The sequence below is a fragment of the Fukomys damarensis genome, unplaced genomic scaffold (genome assembly GCF_012274545.1).
Source record: "Fukomys damarensis isolate Sample0158 unplaced genomic scaffold, DMR_v1.0_HiC HiC_scaffold_39, whole genome shotgun sequence".
NCBI classification, from domain to species: domain Eukaryota; kingdom Metazoa; phylum Chordata; class Mammalia; order Rodentia; family Bathyergidae; genus Fukomys; species Fukomys damarensis.
This window is the reverse complement of record NW_022900951.1, coordinates 107376476-107396286: the sequence shown is the minus strand read 5'-3', so window position 1 is coordinate 107396286 and position 19811 is coordinate 107376476. Positions and strand designations below refer to the sequence as shown.

Genomic DNA, 19811 nt, shown 5'->3' with positions numbered 1-19811 from the left:
ATTACAATGTTGGCACTTTGCAATAAATAAGTGGGCTTTGGGTTGCAGCTTAGCACTTGGCCATCTCTGCTCTAGAAACTCAGGGTCATGCTTTCCTTGTTTATGGTTTTATCCTCAGTGCTTACCTAGCCCAATAATACATACTGTGTGTTTGAAGACATGGGTGAGTGAGTGAAAGAATGAAACTACAGAGTCTGAACTGAAACCTCTCTTTTGCATCTATATTAACCTCTCTTCACTGCAAAGAAAAACAGGATGAGAGAGGATTTAGAAGGGTGTGTGCTTTTGAATTTGGAAGCACCAAGGAGCATGCCTGTAAGCCAAAGGGGAAAATCAAGTTTATTCCATTATTAATTAATGAGACTTGGGATTGAATGATAAAAATCTAATGATGTTAATGTTGTTTCTGAATGCTAGCTGGCAGTCTCTGAAGACAAGGTAAAATGGTAAGAGGACACTGCAGTTTAATCCCCCAATTAGGAAGAAGCTGTCTCCTCCAGGGACAGCCTGAGCTGCTGATTGATTTTCCTTATCCATTATGTTCATAATCAGTACTACCTCAGACAGCCCAAAACTCCTGTATCCCTCTACTTGAGGTGGATCTCCCTTCACACAAGCCACTGTACTAACAATCCAGATTGGTGCAAAGGGCAAATTATGGGGAAATTCTTTCCTATTAGAAAAGCATTCTTAACAAGATTCCTTTGAATAGCCAGCTCCCTGACTGCATTTCAACTATGACTTCACTACAAAAACAGGACTTTTCTGTAGCCCTTAAGGGCACATTGTCACCATCCAAAAACAAAGCAGCAAAGATGACTTTGCTTGATTCTCTAGCCACAGACTGAGGCTTTAGCCTTGAACATTCACTGAATCAATCCCCTAACTTTGGTCTCATATTTATCCCTCATTTAGACCACGATACAGAAAGCTTTCCAATCTTCCCATAGCCCAGGCAGCCATTTCACAACTGTGAGGCTGCTTGCACCACAGGGGGTATGTGGGGAAGGGCAAGCTGTATCCATGACTCATTGCTAACCCATCCCCGCTGTTGGAAAAAAAAAATAACTCTAAATGCACATCCTACTATTTGTGAGTCAGGAATGTCATTTTCATTTATGAAAGATGGAACATTATTTTTCTCTAACATTTCAAGTGAATAACTTTACATATATTTTCCTCCAATTTCCATAGGAATTTGATGCCATGGAAGCAATCAGTTACACATCCCCAGAGCCTGGCAGAAGCTCCTATTGCCCTTACAGCTACTTTAAGATCAATAATTTGGAATTTCCCTCCTCCCCTCAGTCACAACCCCGGTGAGATCCACGTGGATTTGGGGGGTGCAGAGAGGGAGGGAGTCGTCTGAATTCCAACATTATTTTAGGAATTTGGACTCATTTTTCTATTGAGTCTTAAAAGCTGATTTTCAGAAATTCCGAAAATGTTAGTTCAGAGACGCTGCTGCACCTTGTCCCCATGAGGAAGTGTTTGCCTCCCACTGTGAGACTCCCAAAGGTATTCATCACCAGGCACATCAGGGGAAAGAGTGAAAAAGTGCCTAGGAAACGCCCTCTCTGTTCACTTTCCAGGGCATACACTTTGATTTCTGTACAACTGTTAAGGTAAACACACCTAGTAGAACAGCATAGAAAATATATTCTAGGGGACAAGAGGCAGAGGGTTTGGGTTATATACAAGTTGGTATTTCTGCGCTTCCCACCAGTAACACTGCTCTTTTGCCAATTGGCTATACTGTATACTGTATCTTTTTTTTTCTTTCTCAGATCTGGTGCCTGAATCTCACAGGTATGAATAATTTGACCACCATCAAAGAATTTCTCCTCCTGGGATTTGGAAGTCTCCATGAGTTATGGTTTTTCCTTTTTTGAAATATTTCTGGGAATCTATGTAGTGACTTTGCTGGGCAACATCCTCATCCTTACAGTCATTTCCAGTGATCACAGCCTCCAAACTTCCATGTACTTCTTTCTGTCCAATTTCTCCATCCTTGAGATCTGGTACACTACGTCCATTGCCCCTAAGATGCCACAGCTCCTTCTCTCAGGTCTTGGAGTGATTTCTTTTGCAGGCTGTGTGGCCCAGTTTTATTTCTTCAGTTCCACGGCAGCTGCTGAGTGCTTTCTGTTGGTAGCCATGTCTTATGACCACTACCTCACTGTCTGCAGCCCCCTCCGGTACTCATCCTTCATGAACATCTGCACATGTGTCCTGTTTGCAGGTGGGTCTTGACTGGGTGGCTTCCTAACTCCAGCAGTCACGGTCACGATCACTTTCCAGCTGTCATTCTGTGTAGCCTGTGAGACTGACCACTTCGTATGTGGCCTGGCCCCTGTGTTGAAGCTGGCTTGCTCTGATCCTGAGACAGCGGAAAAATTCACTTTCCTCATGGCTTCCTTTGTCACCACGGTGCCTTTCCTTCTCATGGTAGCCTCCTATATCTACACCATGGCTGCCGTACTCAGAATTCCATCAGCTTCAGGAAAACAATGTTCCTTCTCCACCTGCTCTTCTCACCTCATCCTGGTGACTCTGTAGTACAGAACGCTGGGGGCAGTGTATGCCATTCCCACAGCAACCCAGGCTACTGCCCTACACAAGATCTTCTCATTACTCTACACTAGGGTCACCCCTATGATCAATCCCATCACGTACAGCTTGAGAAACAAGGAGGTTAAAAAGGCAGTGAGGAGACTTCTAAACCAGTGGCCATACACCAAGGAGATTTAGGGGCCCTTGCCATTCTTATGAAGTCTCATTTCTTAGCAGCCTGGGCTTCTCCAAAGAAGGCCAGACCTAGGCTGAGAACTTGGGTGTTCACACCACTGCTGCTCCCTCCTGGGAAATGGGTAGCAGAGAAAGGGCCCTTCCCCAGGTCATACAGCCTGCTGTCTATAGTTTCTCTGGGTCAATCCCTGCATTGTAAGATCAAGTTTACCAAGACACACGTGACACCATCAAGCTACACCACCAGATGAAGATTGCTTTGAAGGAAAAATTAGAAATACCCAGATTGTAGCAACAGTTTTGTACCATAACCTCCCTTCTCTTTCCCTTTCTGCATGTGTGTGGGTGTATGGGTGTGATATAAAGAACTGGTGGTGCTAAGGTATTTTTGTTGCGTTATATACTTACATCCATGTGTACAAACAGAGAAACACACACAGAGATGCTTGCTACTTACACACATAGACGCAATACCCTACATATCCTGCCCTATGTTCCAGTACTTCCTATGATGCCCTTTTAGATTCTGACCAGCAGTGCCCTTCGCTGTGTGCTCCCTCAGGGCTCATACACATTCTGGATGCTGTACCTCACCTTGTTCTGGTTATTACACCATATACTTCTCCATGGATCAAAACCATCTCTAAAATCCCAGAGCAGCTATTGACTGTTCCACCCACCTGAGCAGTTAGTCAAGTCCCTCAATGAATGCAATAATGTCGTCTTTATTCCTCTTGATTTCCCTTAACATGGTGTTTTGCACAGAGTAGATACAAAAGAATTATTTGTTTGCTAAATAAATCAGGGACTAGTCAAAGCAACAGATGTGCAGTGGATAAAGAGTGAAATAAGTCACTTCTTAATGCCTACCCTGGCCTCTCCTCACCAGGCCACCCTTCCACAAGCAGGTCTAATGGAACCACTCTAACTTTCCTCCCTGCCATGCCCCCCACATGCATTTTCCACAGTGAACAGAAGAATCTTATTATAGTCCAAACCTAACTTTGCCTTTTCTTTGCTTATTGACCCCAGAGCTCCCCCACTATACTGGGGATGAAGTCAGAGCTTCTTAAATTGGCGTCTGGCAACCTCTATTGCTCTCTCTCATCATCTGTCATCTCACATTTTTTGCTCCAGTCACACCAAACTTTCCAACTAGATTTGGAAGCTCCTTAAAGGCAATGTCGCATGCTTGCCATACTTTCCCCATAGTATCCAGACCCAGAGTGAGACCAAAAAAAGTCATTTCTTAAATAAGACATCTTTAGCTGAATTTAACACAATTATTGCCTATCTTTCCTTTTAGTTTCCATTTATTGGTTTCTAGCCTTTGGCTCGAGGAAAAAACTAATGTTGATTTGCTGTCAGTGTTGTGTGTATATGTGTGGTTTTGCCTCATTTCATTTGATCATTCTCTTTAGCTATAAAGAGCCACCAGAAGCATGGAGAGACACCCCAAAAATCTCCACTTGCAAAATGAGTCAAACAATACCAAACAGTTTGGGAAACACTTTCACAGCTGGTTCTTCCTACTCCCTGCCTGACCACCTGCAGAGCTCCCTGTTGCACAGGGCCTAATTGTCTATAATCTAGTTTTAGCTTCTTGTAATTACCCACAATTATGAAAGAGAGCCTACTGAACACAATCCTTGTGGTTAAGACATGGGTGTACAGTGAAAGTGTAATTACTTTCCAGCCTCATAGGCTTGGCCTTGCCTGCTCTACAAACAAATGGTAGAAAAGTCTCATCTGCTCCATCTGGACAGGTCTTTGTGTGTTTCTTTGTTTGTTTGTTTGTTTTTAAGTCCAAAACTCTGAAGCAGGTTGAAGGATTTTTTTAGTGTGGGGGCCACTTAGAAATTATAAAAATATCTAGTATCCCAAGGTCAACTAAATCTTGAAACCTTCGATGACTTCCCATTGCTCTTAAGATAAAGCCCAAATATTCAATGGAAATGACCAACATTTGTCACAATATTCAAGAAGTTTTAGTCCATCTCAAGTCTATTCATAGTCTACAATGATATAACTCTTGCCTAAATCCTGTGTGGGTTTTTGTTTTTGTTTTTGTTTTCTTTATGTTCTCTATACTTTTGTCTTCTTGGCTTTAAGTTCTTCAAACCCACTTGCCTCCTCAGAACTTTTCTAATGCTATTTTTTTTCCTTCTCCCCTTCCCACTTTTCATCTAGCTAATTCTCTGGGTACTATCTGGTTCTTTTATAATATGCTCTTAGAGTGTGCTTGTGATTTTTTCCCTTATAATTTTTCCATAACCATAATCAAAAAATTATCTGGTCATACAAGGTAAAATCAAGATATATGGTGTATATATATCTGAAAATTTATTACAGTAAGAGATGAATTACAATCAATGCCCCTCAAAATGCACCCTCATTATTTGAACACACCCCATCATTCTTGCCTCTTTCTAAAGCAGTTCTGGAAAATCTCTTTTGTGCGTTTTTATGAAGTATAATAAAGAATTCAGTGAATACTGCTGCTGAGTGCCATCCAATGGAAAGGCAGACTGATAAAAACATTACAGTGTGTCCTCGCCCACCTTATTAACTAGATCTGGCACTGTGTGACTTCTGGCTCTTCCTCAAAGTCAAAATGATCAGGAAAGGTATATATTTTGAATTGACTCCAGGACATCTAAGCAACCATGATAGTGCAAAGAAAAACATGCACGAAAGAGGACCCCCAGAACTGCTTCAGAAAGTGGCAAAAATGATGGGACAAGTGTGTCCTAAGTGGAGGGAGTATTTTAAGGGAAAGTAGAGGCAATGTGAACTTTTCTATAAGTTTTTTATTTAAACATTCACTATACGCTTCTATTGTACCTCGTGTGTGTGTGTGTGTGTGTGTATACATGTGTGTCCTCTATAACCTTCAGAAAGATAGGATTTGTGCCAATTTTACTTGACTACTCCACCCCCAGCATCTGACACAGCACTTAACACTGAATAATTCTTCATTAAATGCTTGTTAATAACAGAATGAAAAAGAGCCATCTATACTCATTTCATTTGTTTGATAAAGCATTATATTGCTCTCATTTAAGATGCAGTTATTTGGTCTTGTGAGCCAATTAATTTCAGTTTATTCCCCAAACCACAGCATACTTCAATATCCTCTGCCACTCGTCTCATAAAAGTGCTTGGAATTTCTCCGAGGACAGTAGGAGTGTGTGGACAGCCCACACCTAGTACTGGAAAACATGGCAAAATGTGTGTCTTGATCACCGCGATAGTAAAGCTTCCCTGCTGAACCCCAAAGGTGACACATTTTTTATTATTCTGATTTGGTTGATTCATTTGTCTCTGCAATGTAAATAGATTATTTAGTGAAACATTATGTTAACGATTGGATACAGTAATTAATAGCAAATCAGATTAAATTTTCATGTCCCTGTACAAGCCAAAGAGAAATTATCCCCATTAACCTGATCAGTACAAATTATCATACTGGATTGGAAGAGTTGAAGCTTCAATTTGTACCTTAACCCCTACTGTTTTGGCAAGATGGCTTGCCAGTACCTCTATAGCTGCTCAGGAAAGAGGAAGAAGAATGGGCAAGTCTGAGAGAAAAAGAGACATCAGGCCTGATCTAAAGGAAGCTTGCTAGCAGTACCTGTCCCAACCTTGAAGTTCTAGTCATATTCATATTTCTATGCAAAGAAGCCAGGGTAGAAAGTAAAGAATGTGGCATTGTTCTCAGGACAGTGACACAGATCAAATGGAAGTAAAAGGCCACAACTGTGTTTCTGAGTAGTGTGTCTGAAGGTAGGAAGAGGGGATTGCCACAAGCTAGGCAGGTACGGTATCAGGAACTCAGCCAGGGATTAATCATAATACAAGCCAGTAATAAAGACAAACTATACACAAGGCCTCCTATCAGGGTCTCTAAGATTTCTCACCTTTACCTTGTCTGTCTCTTCCTCTTTTCAAATTCTGCAGGCTGCTCAAGTCCAGTTTCCATTCTTAGCCCTCATTTGTAGTGCAGGGCCGCTGCTGTTACAAATAGAAATGAAGACAGAGCAGTTTTCAACGCTCTTTTAGTTGGTCAAGGTTGGGGTTTAACAATGCTAGTATGAAACTTTTTCCATCATAATATTGAAGTCATAAGAGGGCTTATGTGGCAAAGTGATCAAAATTTATATATCCAAATGAAAATTATCCTTTTCACAGAAGTCCTGTAAGAATCCTTATATTTATTTTAGGATGCTTTAGAAAAATTCACTGGCATGTTTTTCAGATATTTTCTTTATTTTTTTCTCTCATTGAGTTTATTGGTACACTTTAGATATATAGTACAGTTACATTCACCATTGGGATCTTGTACCTTTACATGACAGGTCTTGGTTCTCATTTTTTCCCCTTGTCCCTGCCCTCCCTTCACTCCCTCCTCCCTTCCCTATTTACAAAAACTTTATTTCAATTTTTTCATTTTCTCATATTTTTTTTCTTTCCCTTATTACCTTTCCCCTACCCTTCCCACTTCCCCTACACCTTTAGCCCTTTTCTTCCTATTTCACATTGTCAATTATATCACTCAGATCTTATGTATTTTTTCACACCAGAGAAACTTTTCAGTATTTACACACGTGTGACTTATTTATTTCACTCTGGAGTATAACCTCAATATGTAACCATTTTCCTATGAATGACTAACTTCTCATTCTTTATGGCTGTGTAGTATTCCATTTTATAGAAAAACTACATCTTTATCCAGTCTCCAACTGATGGGCAAATGGGCTGTTTCCAAGCAGATATTTTCTTTAGATACTAAGATGTATTATTTTAGATCTCTTCAACTAACGTTCATTTTCATCTTTTAAAATTGGACTTGAATTACATAATTGGCCAAAAGTCTTACTGAGTTTGCTCAATGAAGTAATGTTAGATATTAAGTTGAATGGTACCATTCAAACGAGGTAAATTCTTCAACTGTTATGTTTACAATTACAAATACTTAAATGTTGTCTTGGCCTTTGGAACAAACAAGAGATAGCCAGAGTCTGGGGATGGATGTCAAACAAAACAACTGGGCCTACATAGATTTGAAGTGGACTTTGAATATTATGGAGCAAGCACGTGCAGGTGATTAAAATGTCTTCAATAATAGACCAAGTGGTCTATTGCAATGGTGATTATACAAGACAAGGCAAGAAATGGGCAAAAGGAATCTGGGAATCCCAAGAGCAGATGGAAATATAACATTAAAGTAAATATTAGAAACACTTATAGAGAAGCAACTTAGAACCCTACTCTAGGGAGGCTGGAAGACCAGTTGGGGAACCAAATCAGAATCAGAATATAAATATAAATTCTGCTTGTAGAAGAAGGTGATAGGAAATGAAGTAGAACTACAAACTGAGGTAGTAAGATTCCCAGCCTGAACTTAGCAACTGAGTGAGACCCTGTCTCACAATTAAAGGCATAGCATGACAAATCAGAGTAAGTCTGAATTTCAATTATTTCCCCATATCAGACTAAGATTGTTGCAACAGCCTAGGGTAGAGCTAAACCCTCAGGGTTTGTTGAGTGGCCCCTCAATCTTCTTTTTGGTTGGGAAGCCAGTATTTATTTTGCTAGCCTGACTAATGGCCTTTGAGAGGTGGACAGCATCACAACTGTTAGCAAAGTAGCGCGACTTTATTATCTTCATGTGTAGTTGGATATTGCACCCATTTGGAGATCTCTAGTATGCCGAAGTTTGCCTCTGATGAGTTTAGCACTTTTGTTTCTTGATCATACTAGAAAAGTCATTTTCCACACTGGTTACTATTTTGCATAAGAACACCTTTTGTTGGAGATTTAGCTCAGGGGTTCTGACGCCTGCCTCCCAAGGTCCCAAGTTCAATCTCCGGTACAAAAAACAAAAAAAAAAAAAAAAGAATTTCTCTTGTTGCACTTCTCTTGAAAGTACAGGACAAATGTCAGATCTTCCCTGTTTTCATTCATCACTCAAAATTAATTGATATCTTTGTATAAACTTTGTGCTTAGGTTTTCCTCCAGAGGAAATCAGCTTCTTAATCAAAATTGTATTTTTCAGCCATCATTCTCACTATCCCAAATATAAAGACAATTAATAAATCTAATCTCTGACTTTTTCAATATTTCTGTTGGCCCCTTAGATGACTACATAACCACTTTATGCACCATCATAGATATCTTCACCAATTTTCTATGGTAGTCTCAATTCCCTCTCTTGATATGATTTATTCCCTTGGAAACATCTCTTAATATGTAATGTATCTCACCTGCAAATCTATTTCACACAGTATTTGATATTGACTCCTTTGCTTTAAACAATAGCTAATCATTCACCTGGCATAGTGGCACATGCCTGTAATCCCAGCATACTAGGAAACTGAGTCAGTAAGACCCTGTTTGAGCCCAGCCTGGTCAATTTAGCAACTGAACAAGACCCTGTCTCAGAATTTATAAACATATTTTTAAAAGACTAGAGCTGCAGTTCAGTGCAAAGGCCATGGGTTCAATCCCTAGTACCACACACACACACACACACACACACACACACACACACAAAAAAAACCCACACATTTTTTTCTCTGACATGAAAATAACATGCATTTCAGCAGCAATACTAACTAGTGCCAGACTAATTGGCTGGCTTTGAAAGTTTTGTTCCTGAAAGTTAAAACATGCTGCCAGTTTGGCCTTAGTAACAGTTCCAAGCATTGAGTAACAGTTTCCCTTTGGGCGGTGTAGATGTAATCTTAAAATTGATTATTTTAGAAATTAAGACACTTATGTTGTTTCTTCTTTTTCATGTGTTTTGTAATTATCATTGCAGCCACAGTTAGCTGAATGTCACAGCCTTATGTGATTGAAGGGCAAATAAGCAGTTTTGGAAGGCATTTTAACCTAAGCTCTATGTACCTGTTATAGCACCCTAGAATATTTTTCCTACCCTATCTCTTGAGCAATTAAAGTATTTGGTAGGGGTTAATATAACAGGCTCAGGAGTAGGAGCTGGATTTGAAACCTAATGAAAAAATTTACTACCTTAATCAAGTGAATCACTTTCATTGAGCTCCAATTTCTTTATCTACACAATAGAAATAATATCCACCTGCAAAGTTCACAAGGATTAAGTGGAATAATATATGCAAATATGCAAACAATTAACATGTTACCTGGCATATGTTGAACTCTCTACTATTAATTGATGGGAAGAACTGCTAGATTTAGAAAAAAGTCACAATTTGATTCAATGCTATAACAGGATACCTCTATGAATATTGACTCTTCTTAATCAGAAATCCCCTTCACAATGTAATGACCAAAACAATATTCTATTCCAGGAATACGCCAAGGATAAGAGGAACTTCTCTCAGGCTTGTGAGATATATTTCTGTTTTTCAGGACATGATCCTGCACTGGTTCTTTTACCTTCACTACTAAAAATTACTTGGTTTTCTGTTGCCACTGCTGCTAGTCAAGCTTTCATTAATCCTCTATAACTCCATGGATCTGGGCTGACTTTTTCAAGTGAACTTGTCCCTCCATAGATTGATTAATAGAAGTATTATTGTTTGCTATGGTTACTTCCAAATATAAACATAAACAATGAATTCTATTTCTAGGTGGATGGCTTAGTGGCATCCATATTAATAAACAAGTAAGTATTGTCAGTGTTTCACTTGTAAATGAAACCTGTAATTTTGTTGGTGGTATTAGTTTACCAAACATGTCATTTTTTTGTAGTGGTAAAATGATTATGTTCCAAAGCATACCCTACAAATAAGGTGGTTTCATATCATGAATTGTAAAGTTCAAGTTAAAAGGTTTATTTTATCTATGTTCACCCTATATACAGTGATGCATTACTTATATAAAGGTTTCCTTCCCAGAAACCACAATTTTCTAGTATTCACAGAAGTAAAAACTAAGAATTAACCCTCAAAATCCCTAGGGCAGCCAAAATAGTTGATGCAAAATTTGTGCACCAAAACTCAGGCAAAGCACTTATAGGAAAACCCCCAAGACTCTCAATGCTACTTTAAACGAAATTGTAACTCAGCTTGGTTTCTGAGGCTAAGGTAAAATAGAAAATGGCAAAGAATTACTGTGGGCATAAACAATGTTATCAACAAGCAGAGACCTTAGAAAGAAGATAAGATACTTTCAAAACCGACAGCCTGCAGCCATTTAGTGGGTGATTAAACAGTCTGATACTTGTCAAGATAGCTCTTAAGGATACCTTTAGATTTAGTGCAACCCAATAATTAAAGTCCTTAAAGATGGCCCAGAATCGACCCTAAAGGGAAACTTATGTCACTTATACTCGGCATGAAAAGACTCAGATCTATCCATTTGAAACAATTGGCTACTACATGGGACGTTTCTTTGGACATTTCTTTTATATGGAACATGCTCTTGCAAACCACTCCTTGCTGGCCAATACCAAACAGATCAGGTGTTATAGTATCTGCCAACCAAGGCCTGTCACACTCGATTCTGCCAGCCTGGTGTCAATAAACAGATAAGAATTTTTGATGAGCATATTGCTTATATGTATATAAAACAGATGTCAATAAAATTTTTGTGAAATGTTTTCTCTGCCCTCCTGGTTGACACACAAACGAGTATCATGAGTCTGCAGTCTGTATGAGTTATTTTCAAATTTGAAATAATTAGGTAGCTCTTTTTGCTCTGTGTGTGTGTGTGTGTGTGTGTGTGTGTGTGTGTGTGTGTCTTGGGAGAGTATTATCAAGAGATGGGCCCTGATGTTCCAGAAAGTTGTTGAAGGGTTTTCTTTAGATAAAAAGAATCTTTGGAACAGGTCATTTTGCCACAGCACCTTTTGCCATAGAAATATGTTCTAACAAGAAAGGGAAATATTGGCAGAGAAGTTATTTTTCCAGTTTTCTAATGAAGTCAGGGAACTTCTACTCACCTTGTTACTACTAATAAACATGACTTGGGAAGTCGAAAAATAATGACCTCCTAAGGAGTTGTTAATGCACTTACTTTTTAACAACTCCCCCTGAGCCCATCTCCCACTGAAATTCTTTGTAGTTAAGTTACCTCCTTTAAGTATGTTAGGTATGACCAATTAAAACTATCTGCTCTGCAATGAATGCAGCACTAACTCCTTAATCTCAATAATTAGCATGAAGAAGAAGTAAGGAATATGATGAAATGAGCAGGCTATTGGCTACGAGAAAGGGAGCTACTTACAAACTTAGCTACAAGGTGCATAAGTAGCTTGTAGTGTGTATCTGTACAGTATGATATCTGTACAGTGTGGATAGTTTGTATGAGGAAATTTATGTGAAAGATGGTGTGTATGAGTGCATATTAATATATATATATATATATATCTGCATACATGAAATATATCTCTGTGGGATTGAGACCCTTTAGTGAGACATGGAGTCCACTCAAGATAGTTTCTAATGATGCCCTCTATCTTAGCCTCACCTTCATTAATTAATTTTCATAATATGGCCTAGGATTATTTAGGAAAAGGAAAATTGTATCAAATTTACTTGATGTAAGAAGGCATATATATATATATATACATATATATGAAACAATTACAGTGGAAAAAACAACTTGGTCACTGGAAGAGATTCTTCTCTTATTTGTACAGAGCTGTATATAGTACCTCCCTCCTTCCCAGCCAATGTCACACAGGGAAGATATCATCATATCTGCCAACCACAGCATGTCACATTAGGTTTTACCAGTGTGGATACAGGGCTGTGGGTCATCTTGTGTCTGTGGTCTGTGTGTTTGTGTATGTGTGATCATTCAAATTGGGGTGTGTTTACACATGTTGAAATGGCAAACATGAAGGGATGTACATTTTCAAATGAATTCAGTCTAATCCAAACACATTTCTCCTCAGCTTCTTGTCTTGACCATCATTCTTCCTGGTTTTCTGGCCCAGTGCCCGGTTTTGCCTTCAGCATGGATCCCATGGGGCAAATTTGGCTCTGTTGGACAAATTATTTGACTCTGTCCAACTGTCCAGCCCAGCCACCCCATTGCTTTATCCTGTAGTTTCAACTGCATTCTCTTGCTAGAGCTGGCACCTGTTCTTTGGTTAATTCTGGCCAGAGTGACTACTTGTATAAAACTGACCTGATTACCCTGCTTGAGGCTAAGTTAAGCAATAGTGCTGGCAGAATCAGGGGGTAATGACAAAGTGACAAGGTTGGACTGCAAGACTTTACATGGTATGAACCAGACTTCCACACTTGATCTTAGCCAAAAAGGCCGAGAAGCGATGAACCAGGCTTCCTTAGGGGGAAAGCAAGATGCATGAGGGGCTGCCTGAAGTGGGGACTGCTGGTTTAGGATAAGAAAAATGCCTGAAGCTTCCAGAGGACTTGGTCTCAAAGGAAAACCAAATGGGAAAAGAAATGAGAGCAAAGTTTGAGGGATTCATCAATGAGGAGAAGGAGTAAACAGAAAATATGGAGTGTCCTGGAGTCACATTCCAAAGTGAGCTAAGAAGTTTTATGCTATCCTTTAAGAACATTCTGGACAATCATCTACTGGAGGCCTGCTATATGTCAAGCACTTGCCAGTCACTGGACACATCTCAGCAAGCTGGATATCATCCCTCCTTCCAGGTGCTCATTGTGTATTCAAAGACATTGGAGAAGCAAGTTCTTGCTCACAATTATGTCTGAGAAGTGCCACAACAGATATGAGAGAAGGCTTCCCAGAAAAACAGAGTTAGGCAGGTGAATAGTGGAAGAGAGCAATGAACATTTAAAGACCACCTATTTGGCTTCAGAATAAATTCCAAATCTCTTGGCTTGGAAGAGAAGGCCTTTCAAGAGTTGGCAGCAGCTTCGCAGGTCTCAGTTGTCACCACAATGTTTCACACACTGTACTTCTAGCCACTGTGGATTACTTGCAACAATTTGGACATGCATATTCCCTTTAACTTCCAAGCTATTGCAGATGGTGACCACTTTGTTTGGAGTATCTTCCCCAAGCTTCACCTATGAAACCTCACTTATTTATCTTGATTCAGCTCAGATGACATCTCCTCTTGGAAGTCATCCCTTAAGCTAACCACTACTCTCCAGGGTGCTTTGAGCACCTGGATTAATATTCTAGGGCTACCGTAATGAAGTACCACAAAGTGAGGGGCTTAAACAATAAAAATTTGTTTTCTCATAATTCTGAATACTGAAAGTCTGACACCAGCAGGTTTTGTTCCATTGAAAAAGAATCTATCCCAAGACTTGTTCCTGGCCACTGGTGGCTTTCTGGCTATCTTTGGCATGCTGTGGCTTAGATGTATCACTCCGATTTCTTCTTTCACATCTATATAGAAGTCTCCCAATATATTTATCTGTCCCTGTGTAGAAATTTCCCTTTCAATGAGGACACTAGTCATATTGAATTAAGGCTCACTCTAATGATCTCATTTTAATTTGATTACCCTTGCAAACACTGTGCCTTTAAATAAGGTTTTATTTTGAGGTACTAGGCATTAAGATTCAAATGTATCCTTTGGAAGACACAATTCAATTTATAGCTGTGCCTCTTCTCTGCTGCTTCCATAGGATCCTGTAGTTATCATAGTATTAGTCAACCTAATTACAAATGTCTTTGTCTGTCTTTCTCCTCAGGCTGTGAGCTCCATGATGGCAGGGATTATGATTTATGCATTGTTGTATCCCTAGTACTTGAAAAAAGACCAAGAACACAGTAGGCATTCAGTACATATTTGTCAGTTTCAAGTGTTACTTCTTTGATCAGAGGCCAATTTTTTCACTGGACCTTGTACCTTCCTGCATTTCCAGGAATCCTATCCCTATAGTCTCCTGAATCTCCAATTTCTCCCTCTCTGATAGTAACCAAACATTTTATATTGTTTTGCATTGTAAGACTAACACCTTCGCTTGAGCTTCCTTTTACTTCTCCAAGAACATCTATTTGCTATAAGGGGCAGACTTCTCCAAAGAATTATTTTCTCTTCTTGACCTCCTTTTCATAGGTTTTACTCCAATATGGTTTCTGCACACATTATTGTACCAAAAGGGCCTTTACTGAGTGGGGTTGTCAGTGTCCTCCGGGTTATCAGACACAATGGATTTTTCTCTGTCCTCAGTTTACTCTTCCCCTTGACAATCTTCCTTATAGTTTACAAGGTTCTTCTTATTAAAACACTCTCTTATCTGCACTTGCATCCTTTTTCCCCTTACCTCTCTATCTTCTTATTTGCTGGTCATTTGTAATGTACACAATCTCTAAGCTATGGAATTCCCAAGGTCCCATTCTGGCCTATATTCTCCCTCTAAATTGTTTCTCCATATGCTTTCACCAATGTTCATGCATTTAAATGCCGCCTATATGCTGATTGGATTCTAAATTTATATTTCTGGACGAGTTATCTCTTCTGAGTTCCAGCTCAGTATATTTTACTACCCACTTGACATCCACTTCCATATCAGAATATTATGTATAAAATTGCTATCATCCTTCCTCCTTTCCAAGTACATACTCAATTCATAAATCAGTAATCAAAAAGTGATTGATGTTTCACTCTGTAATCCATCACCAAAATCCATCAATACCACTTTTGGATGCATCAAGTTCAAGTCATTTCTTTCCATTTCTACCTCTACTCTCCTAGTTCATACAACCATCACCTCTCACCAGTAACATAATCATATTAATCATTTTTCCAATATCTTTTAGCCCTTCACTCCCACAAAGCATCCAGAGTTTTCTTAAAAAATAAAATGGATCATGTTAGTTTACTAAAAACCAATCAAGAATTTCAATCCCATGAACAAGGAAGTCTCAAGAAATTCCTGGTTCCTATCTACCATCCCAGCTTCATCTCTGATGCTTTTCCTTTTGATCGCTATATTTTTACTGTACTGGCTTTTTCTTCTGTTCCCTAAATAGTCTAAGATTTTTATCATTACAGGCTTGTTGCTAACTATTCTCTATCAAAATACTCCCCCATCCCACCCCACTTTATAGTCTATCTTTGCCTAACTTATACCTATCTATCTTTGCCTAATTTATACCTATCTTTCAGCTATCTTTATTCCCAACACAATCCAAATCAAGTGTCCTTGTTATATGTCATCCTACTATCTTATATATGTTTTCTTTACAATGCTTATCATAATATTAAATTATTGAAGGGTAGTCAGGACAAAGTTAGTGCTCAAAATGAAGGGAGTAATCATAGTTTGGTATCAACAAAAGACATGTAACCATTCAGATAGTCATGAAAATTTTTACTCACTGTCTCCTATATGTCAAGCATTCTTCCAGTTACAGAAGACAGAGTGGTAAACCATTGTGATAATGTGGTAATTCCTTAAACCGGGTCCACAGTGAATTCCTGAGACTATAGGAGAGCATCATCTGGCTCCCATCATTGGATGGGAGCAAACAGGCAAGGCTTCCCAGAGAAGATGACAGATCTAAATATTAAAAGGTGAAGGGGGCTGAGGATTTAGCCTTGCAGGCACAAGGTCCAGAGTTCAATCCCCAGTTAAGAAAAGGTGAAGGGACATTAACTAGGTGCTGTGTACATGTATTCAGTATTTGTCAGGCAAAGAGCATGAATTAGGCTTCATAGATTTGTTGTAGTAGATGATGAGCTGGGGCCCAGTGTGAGATGATATTGGAGAAGGAGGCAGAAAGGGGGTCACAGAAGCCTTAGATTCCATGATGAGGAGTCTGGACTTTGTCCCTGTGAAGATAAGTATCAAATGTCCACTGTGGGCAGGGCAGCAGAGACTGGGTAACTTGAAGGCACAACTGGAAATGACTTTCTGCGTCTGTCCTCAAAAAAGTTTACAATCTCATAGGAAAATAAGGCCTATGCATAAAAATGACAGAGCTAACCCAGGAACATTTCTGTTTATTCACATGCTCCAGTAAAAGTTTTGTTAGGCCTTTACATTAGGTTGTTTCCCATTATTAAATAATGCTCTTAAATCAAAAGTAAATGACAACATTGGGATTTTATTTGCAGAGATTCTTTGTATAGGTAGTTCTTTCTAGATCTACATATTTTATAAACAATGTGAAAACATAAATTCTGAGCAACCAAGGCCATCCAACTATAGTATCTTCATGGTTAGAAACTGTCCACATTTTTTATTATTCTATTCCTAGCACCTAGTACAATGCACAGATAATATTAGGCTCTCAATAAATATTTTTCATTGAAGAAACAAAGACAGATACTTTCTCCCTTTTCAGAGAAGAATCATTTTGGTTCCCCTTCCTTCTCTTAGAGTGTATCTTTAATATGCAATTGATTATGTTAGATAGCTTGAAACAAATATAAAAAGTAAGAAACAGAAACATATGTGAGACAACAAGACAAACTCAGGGACACAGAAGAAGCACTGTGATGGAAATACAAAGAAAGAGATGAAGGCACAGTAGAAAGCTGTAAATGCTAGAGAAAACTTAAAAAAAAAACCCTACGAGACGCAGCCCACATATCTAATAAATTGCTCTAAGTGCGTAATGCACATTTCTCAAAAATAACTCTACTAGTGGCTTTCCATATATTTTGTTCCATTCTGTCTTTATCTTTGTAATTCCGGGCTAAGTGAGATGCAGTGTTGTCATTAGCCATTTAGCAGTGTCAGTCTTCCAGCCAGAACTCTAACCTAAGTATGGAAGGAAGCATATAGTCTCTTGCAGAGGTGAAACTTCAGGAGGTGCTCTTAGGGAACAATTCTGTTTCCATGGGGACATCATAGTTACCACTTCTCCTCCAAACCCAGGATTTTCCAGTCTTTTTATTTATTTTCCTACTTGCTTCACTGATTAAAATTTTCAATTGTCCCTTTCAATGTATGTGTTTGTGACTTTATTCAATAACAGCTGTTTCTTTATATATTATAGCACACATTTTATGATGCCTTGCTTTCTATTTTCTTTTTAAAATTAGCACAGTGTCTCCTTAACAGAACAAAAAGCAAAGACTGCTTGTTTTTGAATTTTTGTTTAGCATTTATTACTTGTACATATGAATGGAATTCAGTGTGATATTTCAAGATGGAAACTTAGCACAGCTAAAATGTACCTGCAAATTCTTATCTCTACAGTTGAGCTCTTGGAAGGAATGTGGGCAGCAATGATATGTTGTCTGTTCCAGAGTGGTTCCCCTTCTATTGACTGGGAACTATTTCTCCTGTCTCACATAGTAAATAAGCTAAAGGAAAACTAGATCATTCCAAGAAGACTGGGACCAATTCTTCCTGAAAACATGGGATTTGAGAATTAGCTTATATTTGGGGTTATGCAAATTATATTCTATTGTGTACTGTTCTAATCCAGCTTCTTGATTTTGAGATTAAATCCACAGCTTTCTCAGAGCCTCCTTGACATCTCTATTTTTGAGGCTATAGACAAGAGGATTGCACATGGGAGTGACAATGGTATACAGCAAGGAGAATGTTTTGTTCACAGCTGGCACCTGGCCAGCCAAGGGCACAGCATAGACCAGTATTAAAGTTCCATAGAATAGAGTCACTACTACCAGATGAGAAGAGCATGTGGAGAATGACTTTTGCCTACCAGTCTCGGAAGTTATATGCAAGATCACTGAAAGAATCCTCCAATAGGAGACTAGAGTTAGTCCAAAGGGAGCTAGTGTTACCAGGGCTGTAAGATTCATGCAAACCAGGTTGACCAGATAAGGATCTGAGCAGGAGAGCTTCTGTAGAGGTTTCAAGTCACAGAAGAAGTGATCAATCTCATTGTCACCACAGAAGTTCAAACTGGATACCATGGCAGCCTGGAATGCAGCTGCCACTATGAAGCCACTAAGCCATGATGCAATTACTAGCCCTCCACACAGGGCTCTATGCATTAGTGTTGGATAATGCAAGGGCCAGCAGACAGCCAGGTAGCGGTCGTACGACATCACGGCCAGCAGATAACATTCAGTGCTTCCCAGAGCCCCAAAGAAGTAGAGTTGGATAATGCAACCCACCATGGAGATCACTCCATTTTCCCTCAACAAGTCCACCAGCATCCTGGGCACAATGTTGGATGTATAACAGATCTCCAGGCATGAGAGGTTCACTAAGAAGAAATACATTGGAGTCCGGAGTCCCTGTTGTGTGATCACCAGTGCCACAAGGAGAAGATTTCCACAAATGGTGGCTAAGTAGATGGTGCCAAACAACAGGAAGAGCAAGGGACTTAGTTCCTTGAGGTCTCCAAACCCCAGTATGATAAATTCAGTTACCATTCTAGAGCTGTTTCGTGACTCCATAGAAAGCAAAAGTTCCAGAGGAGTCTTGGCTTCTCCATAGAATATATCAGGTGACTCTGCCACTTAGATCTCTCACAATCCAATTCTATCACTGGTTACTGCTCTGCAGTCTTAAGGACATCCTGAGGATTGATCCCCTTCATGGCCAGTTACATTTACCTTCAGAAAATGGTTTCTATGGCCAGGGATTTAGCTCAGTTGTTTCCCCTCCTGCCTTGCAAGTGCAAGGTCCCGAGTTCGATCCCTGCTACAAAAAGAAAAAGAAAAGAAAATGGTTTTTAAAAACAGCAGAACCTGACACCTGCCCAGGGTCTGAAATGAGGAGGAGACTAACTAAGGGAAAATCCAGGGTACCATCACACTGCCAGCAAGTTGAGACCCCCAAACTCACACTGAGAGGGCACATATAGTGTCCATGTTTGTTATCCTTTATGCCAATTTGGACAGCAGAAATTTCCAAGGAAACTCTTTACCAAACATTGACAATGCCAAGAAATTGTAGGGAAATTAACAAGCAATATTTATGCCCCTCTTGCTCAGAGCATTGACAATGGTGCTGAAAAGATGTGGAGAATTATTCCATCGATGATCCTGGACTGCCTGACCTTGTTGGGAACTCCATCCCCGAAGAGGCAGGATAGTAGTCCCTGCAAAGGGTAGATTCTGGAAAAAAAGGTGCATTTCCTAAAGGACAATAAAGATTTCCGATTTGTAAATCTTGCCTCCTTAAAAAGCTGAAATTTAGACTTCGAGGAAGAAAGCCTAGCAGCTGACATTTGAAACTACTGGTTAGAC

At 39.4% G+C, this 19811-nt stretch overlaps 1 protein-coding gene and 1 pseudogene across 1 annotated transcript; one reads left to right on the top strand and one right to left on the bottom strand.

The window, feature by feature from the left end:
- Positions 1-1811: 1811 nt before the first annotated feature.
- Positions 1812-2751, top strand: LOC104858547 (annotated as a pseudogene).
- A 15338-nt stretch (positions 2752-18089) lies between these two features.
- Positions 18090-19016, bottom strand: LOC104858546 (olfactory receptor 11L1). Its single transcript, XM_010618803.2, has one exon. It carries the CDS (start codon positions 19014-19016, stop codon positions 18090-18092), a length of 927 nt encoding a protein of 308 aa, XP_010617105.2.
- Positions 19017-19811: the final 795 nt, after the last annotated feature.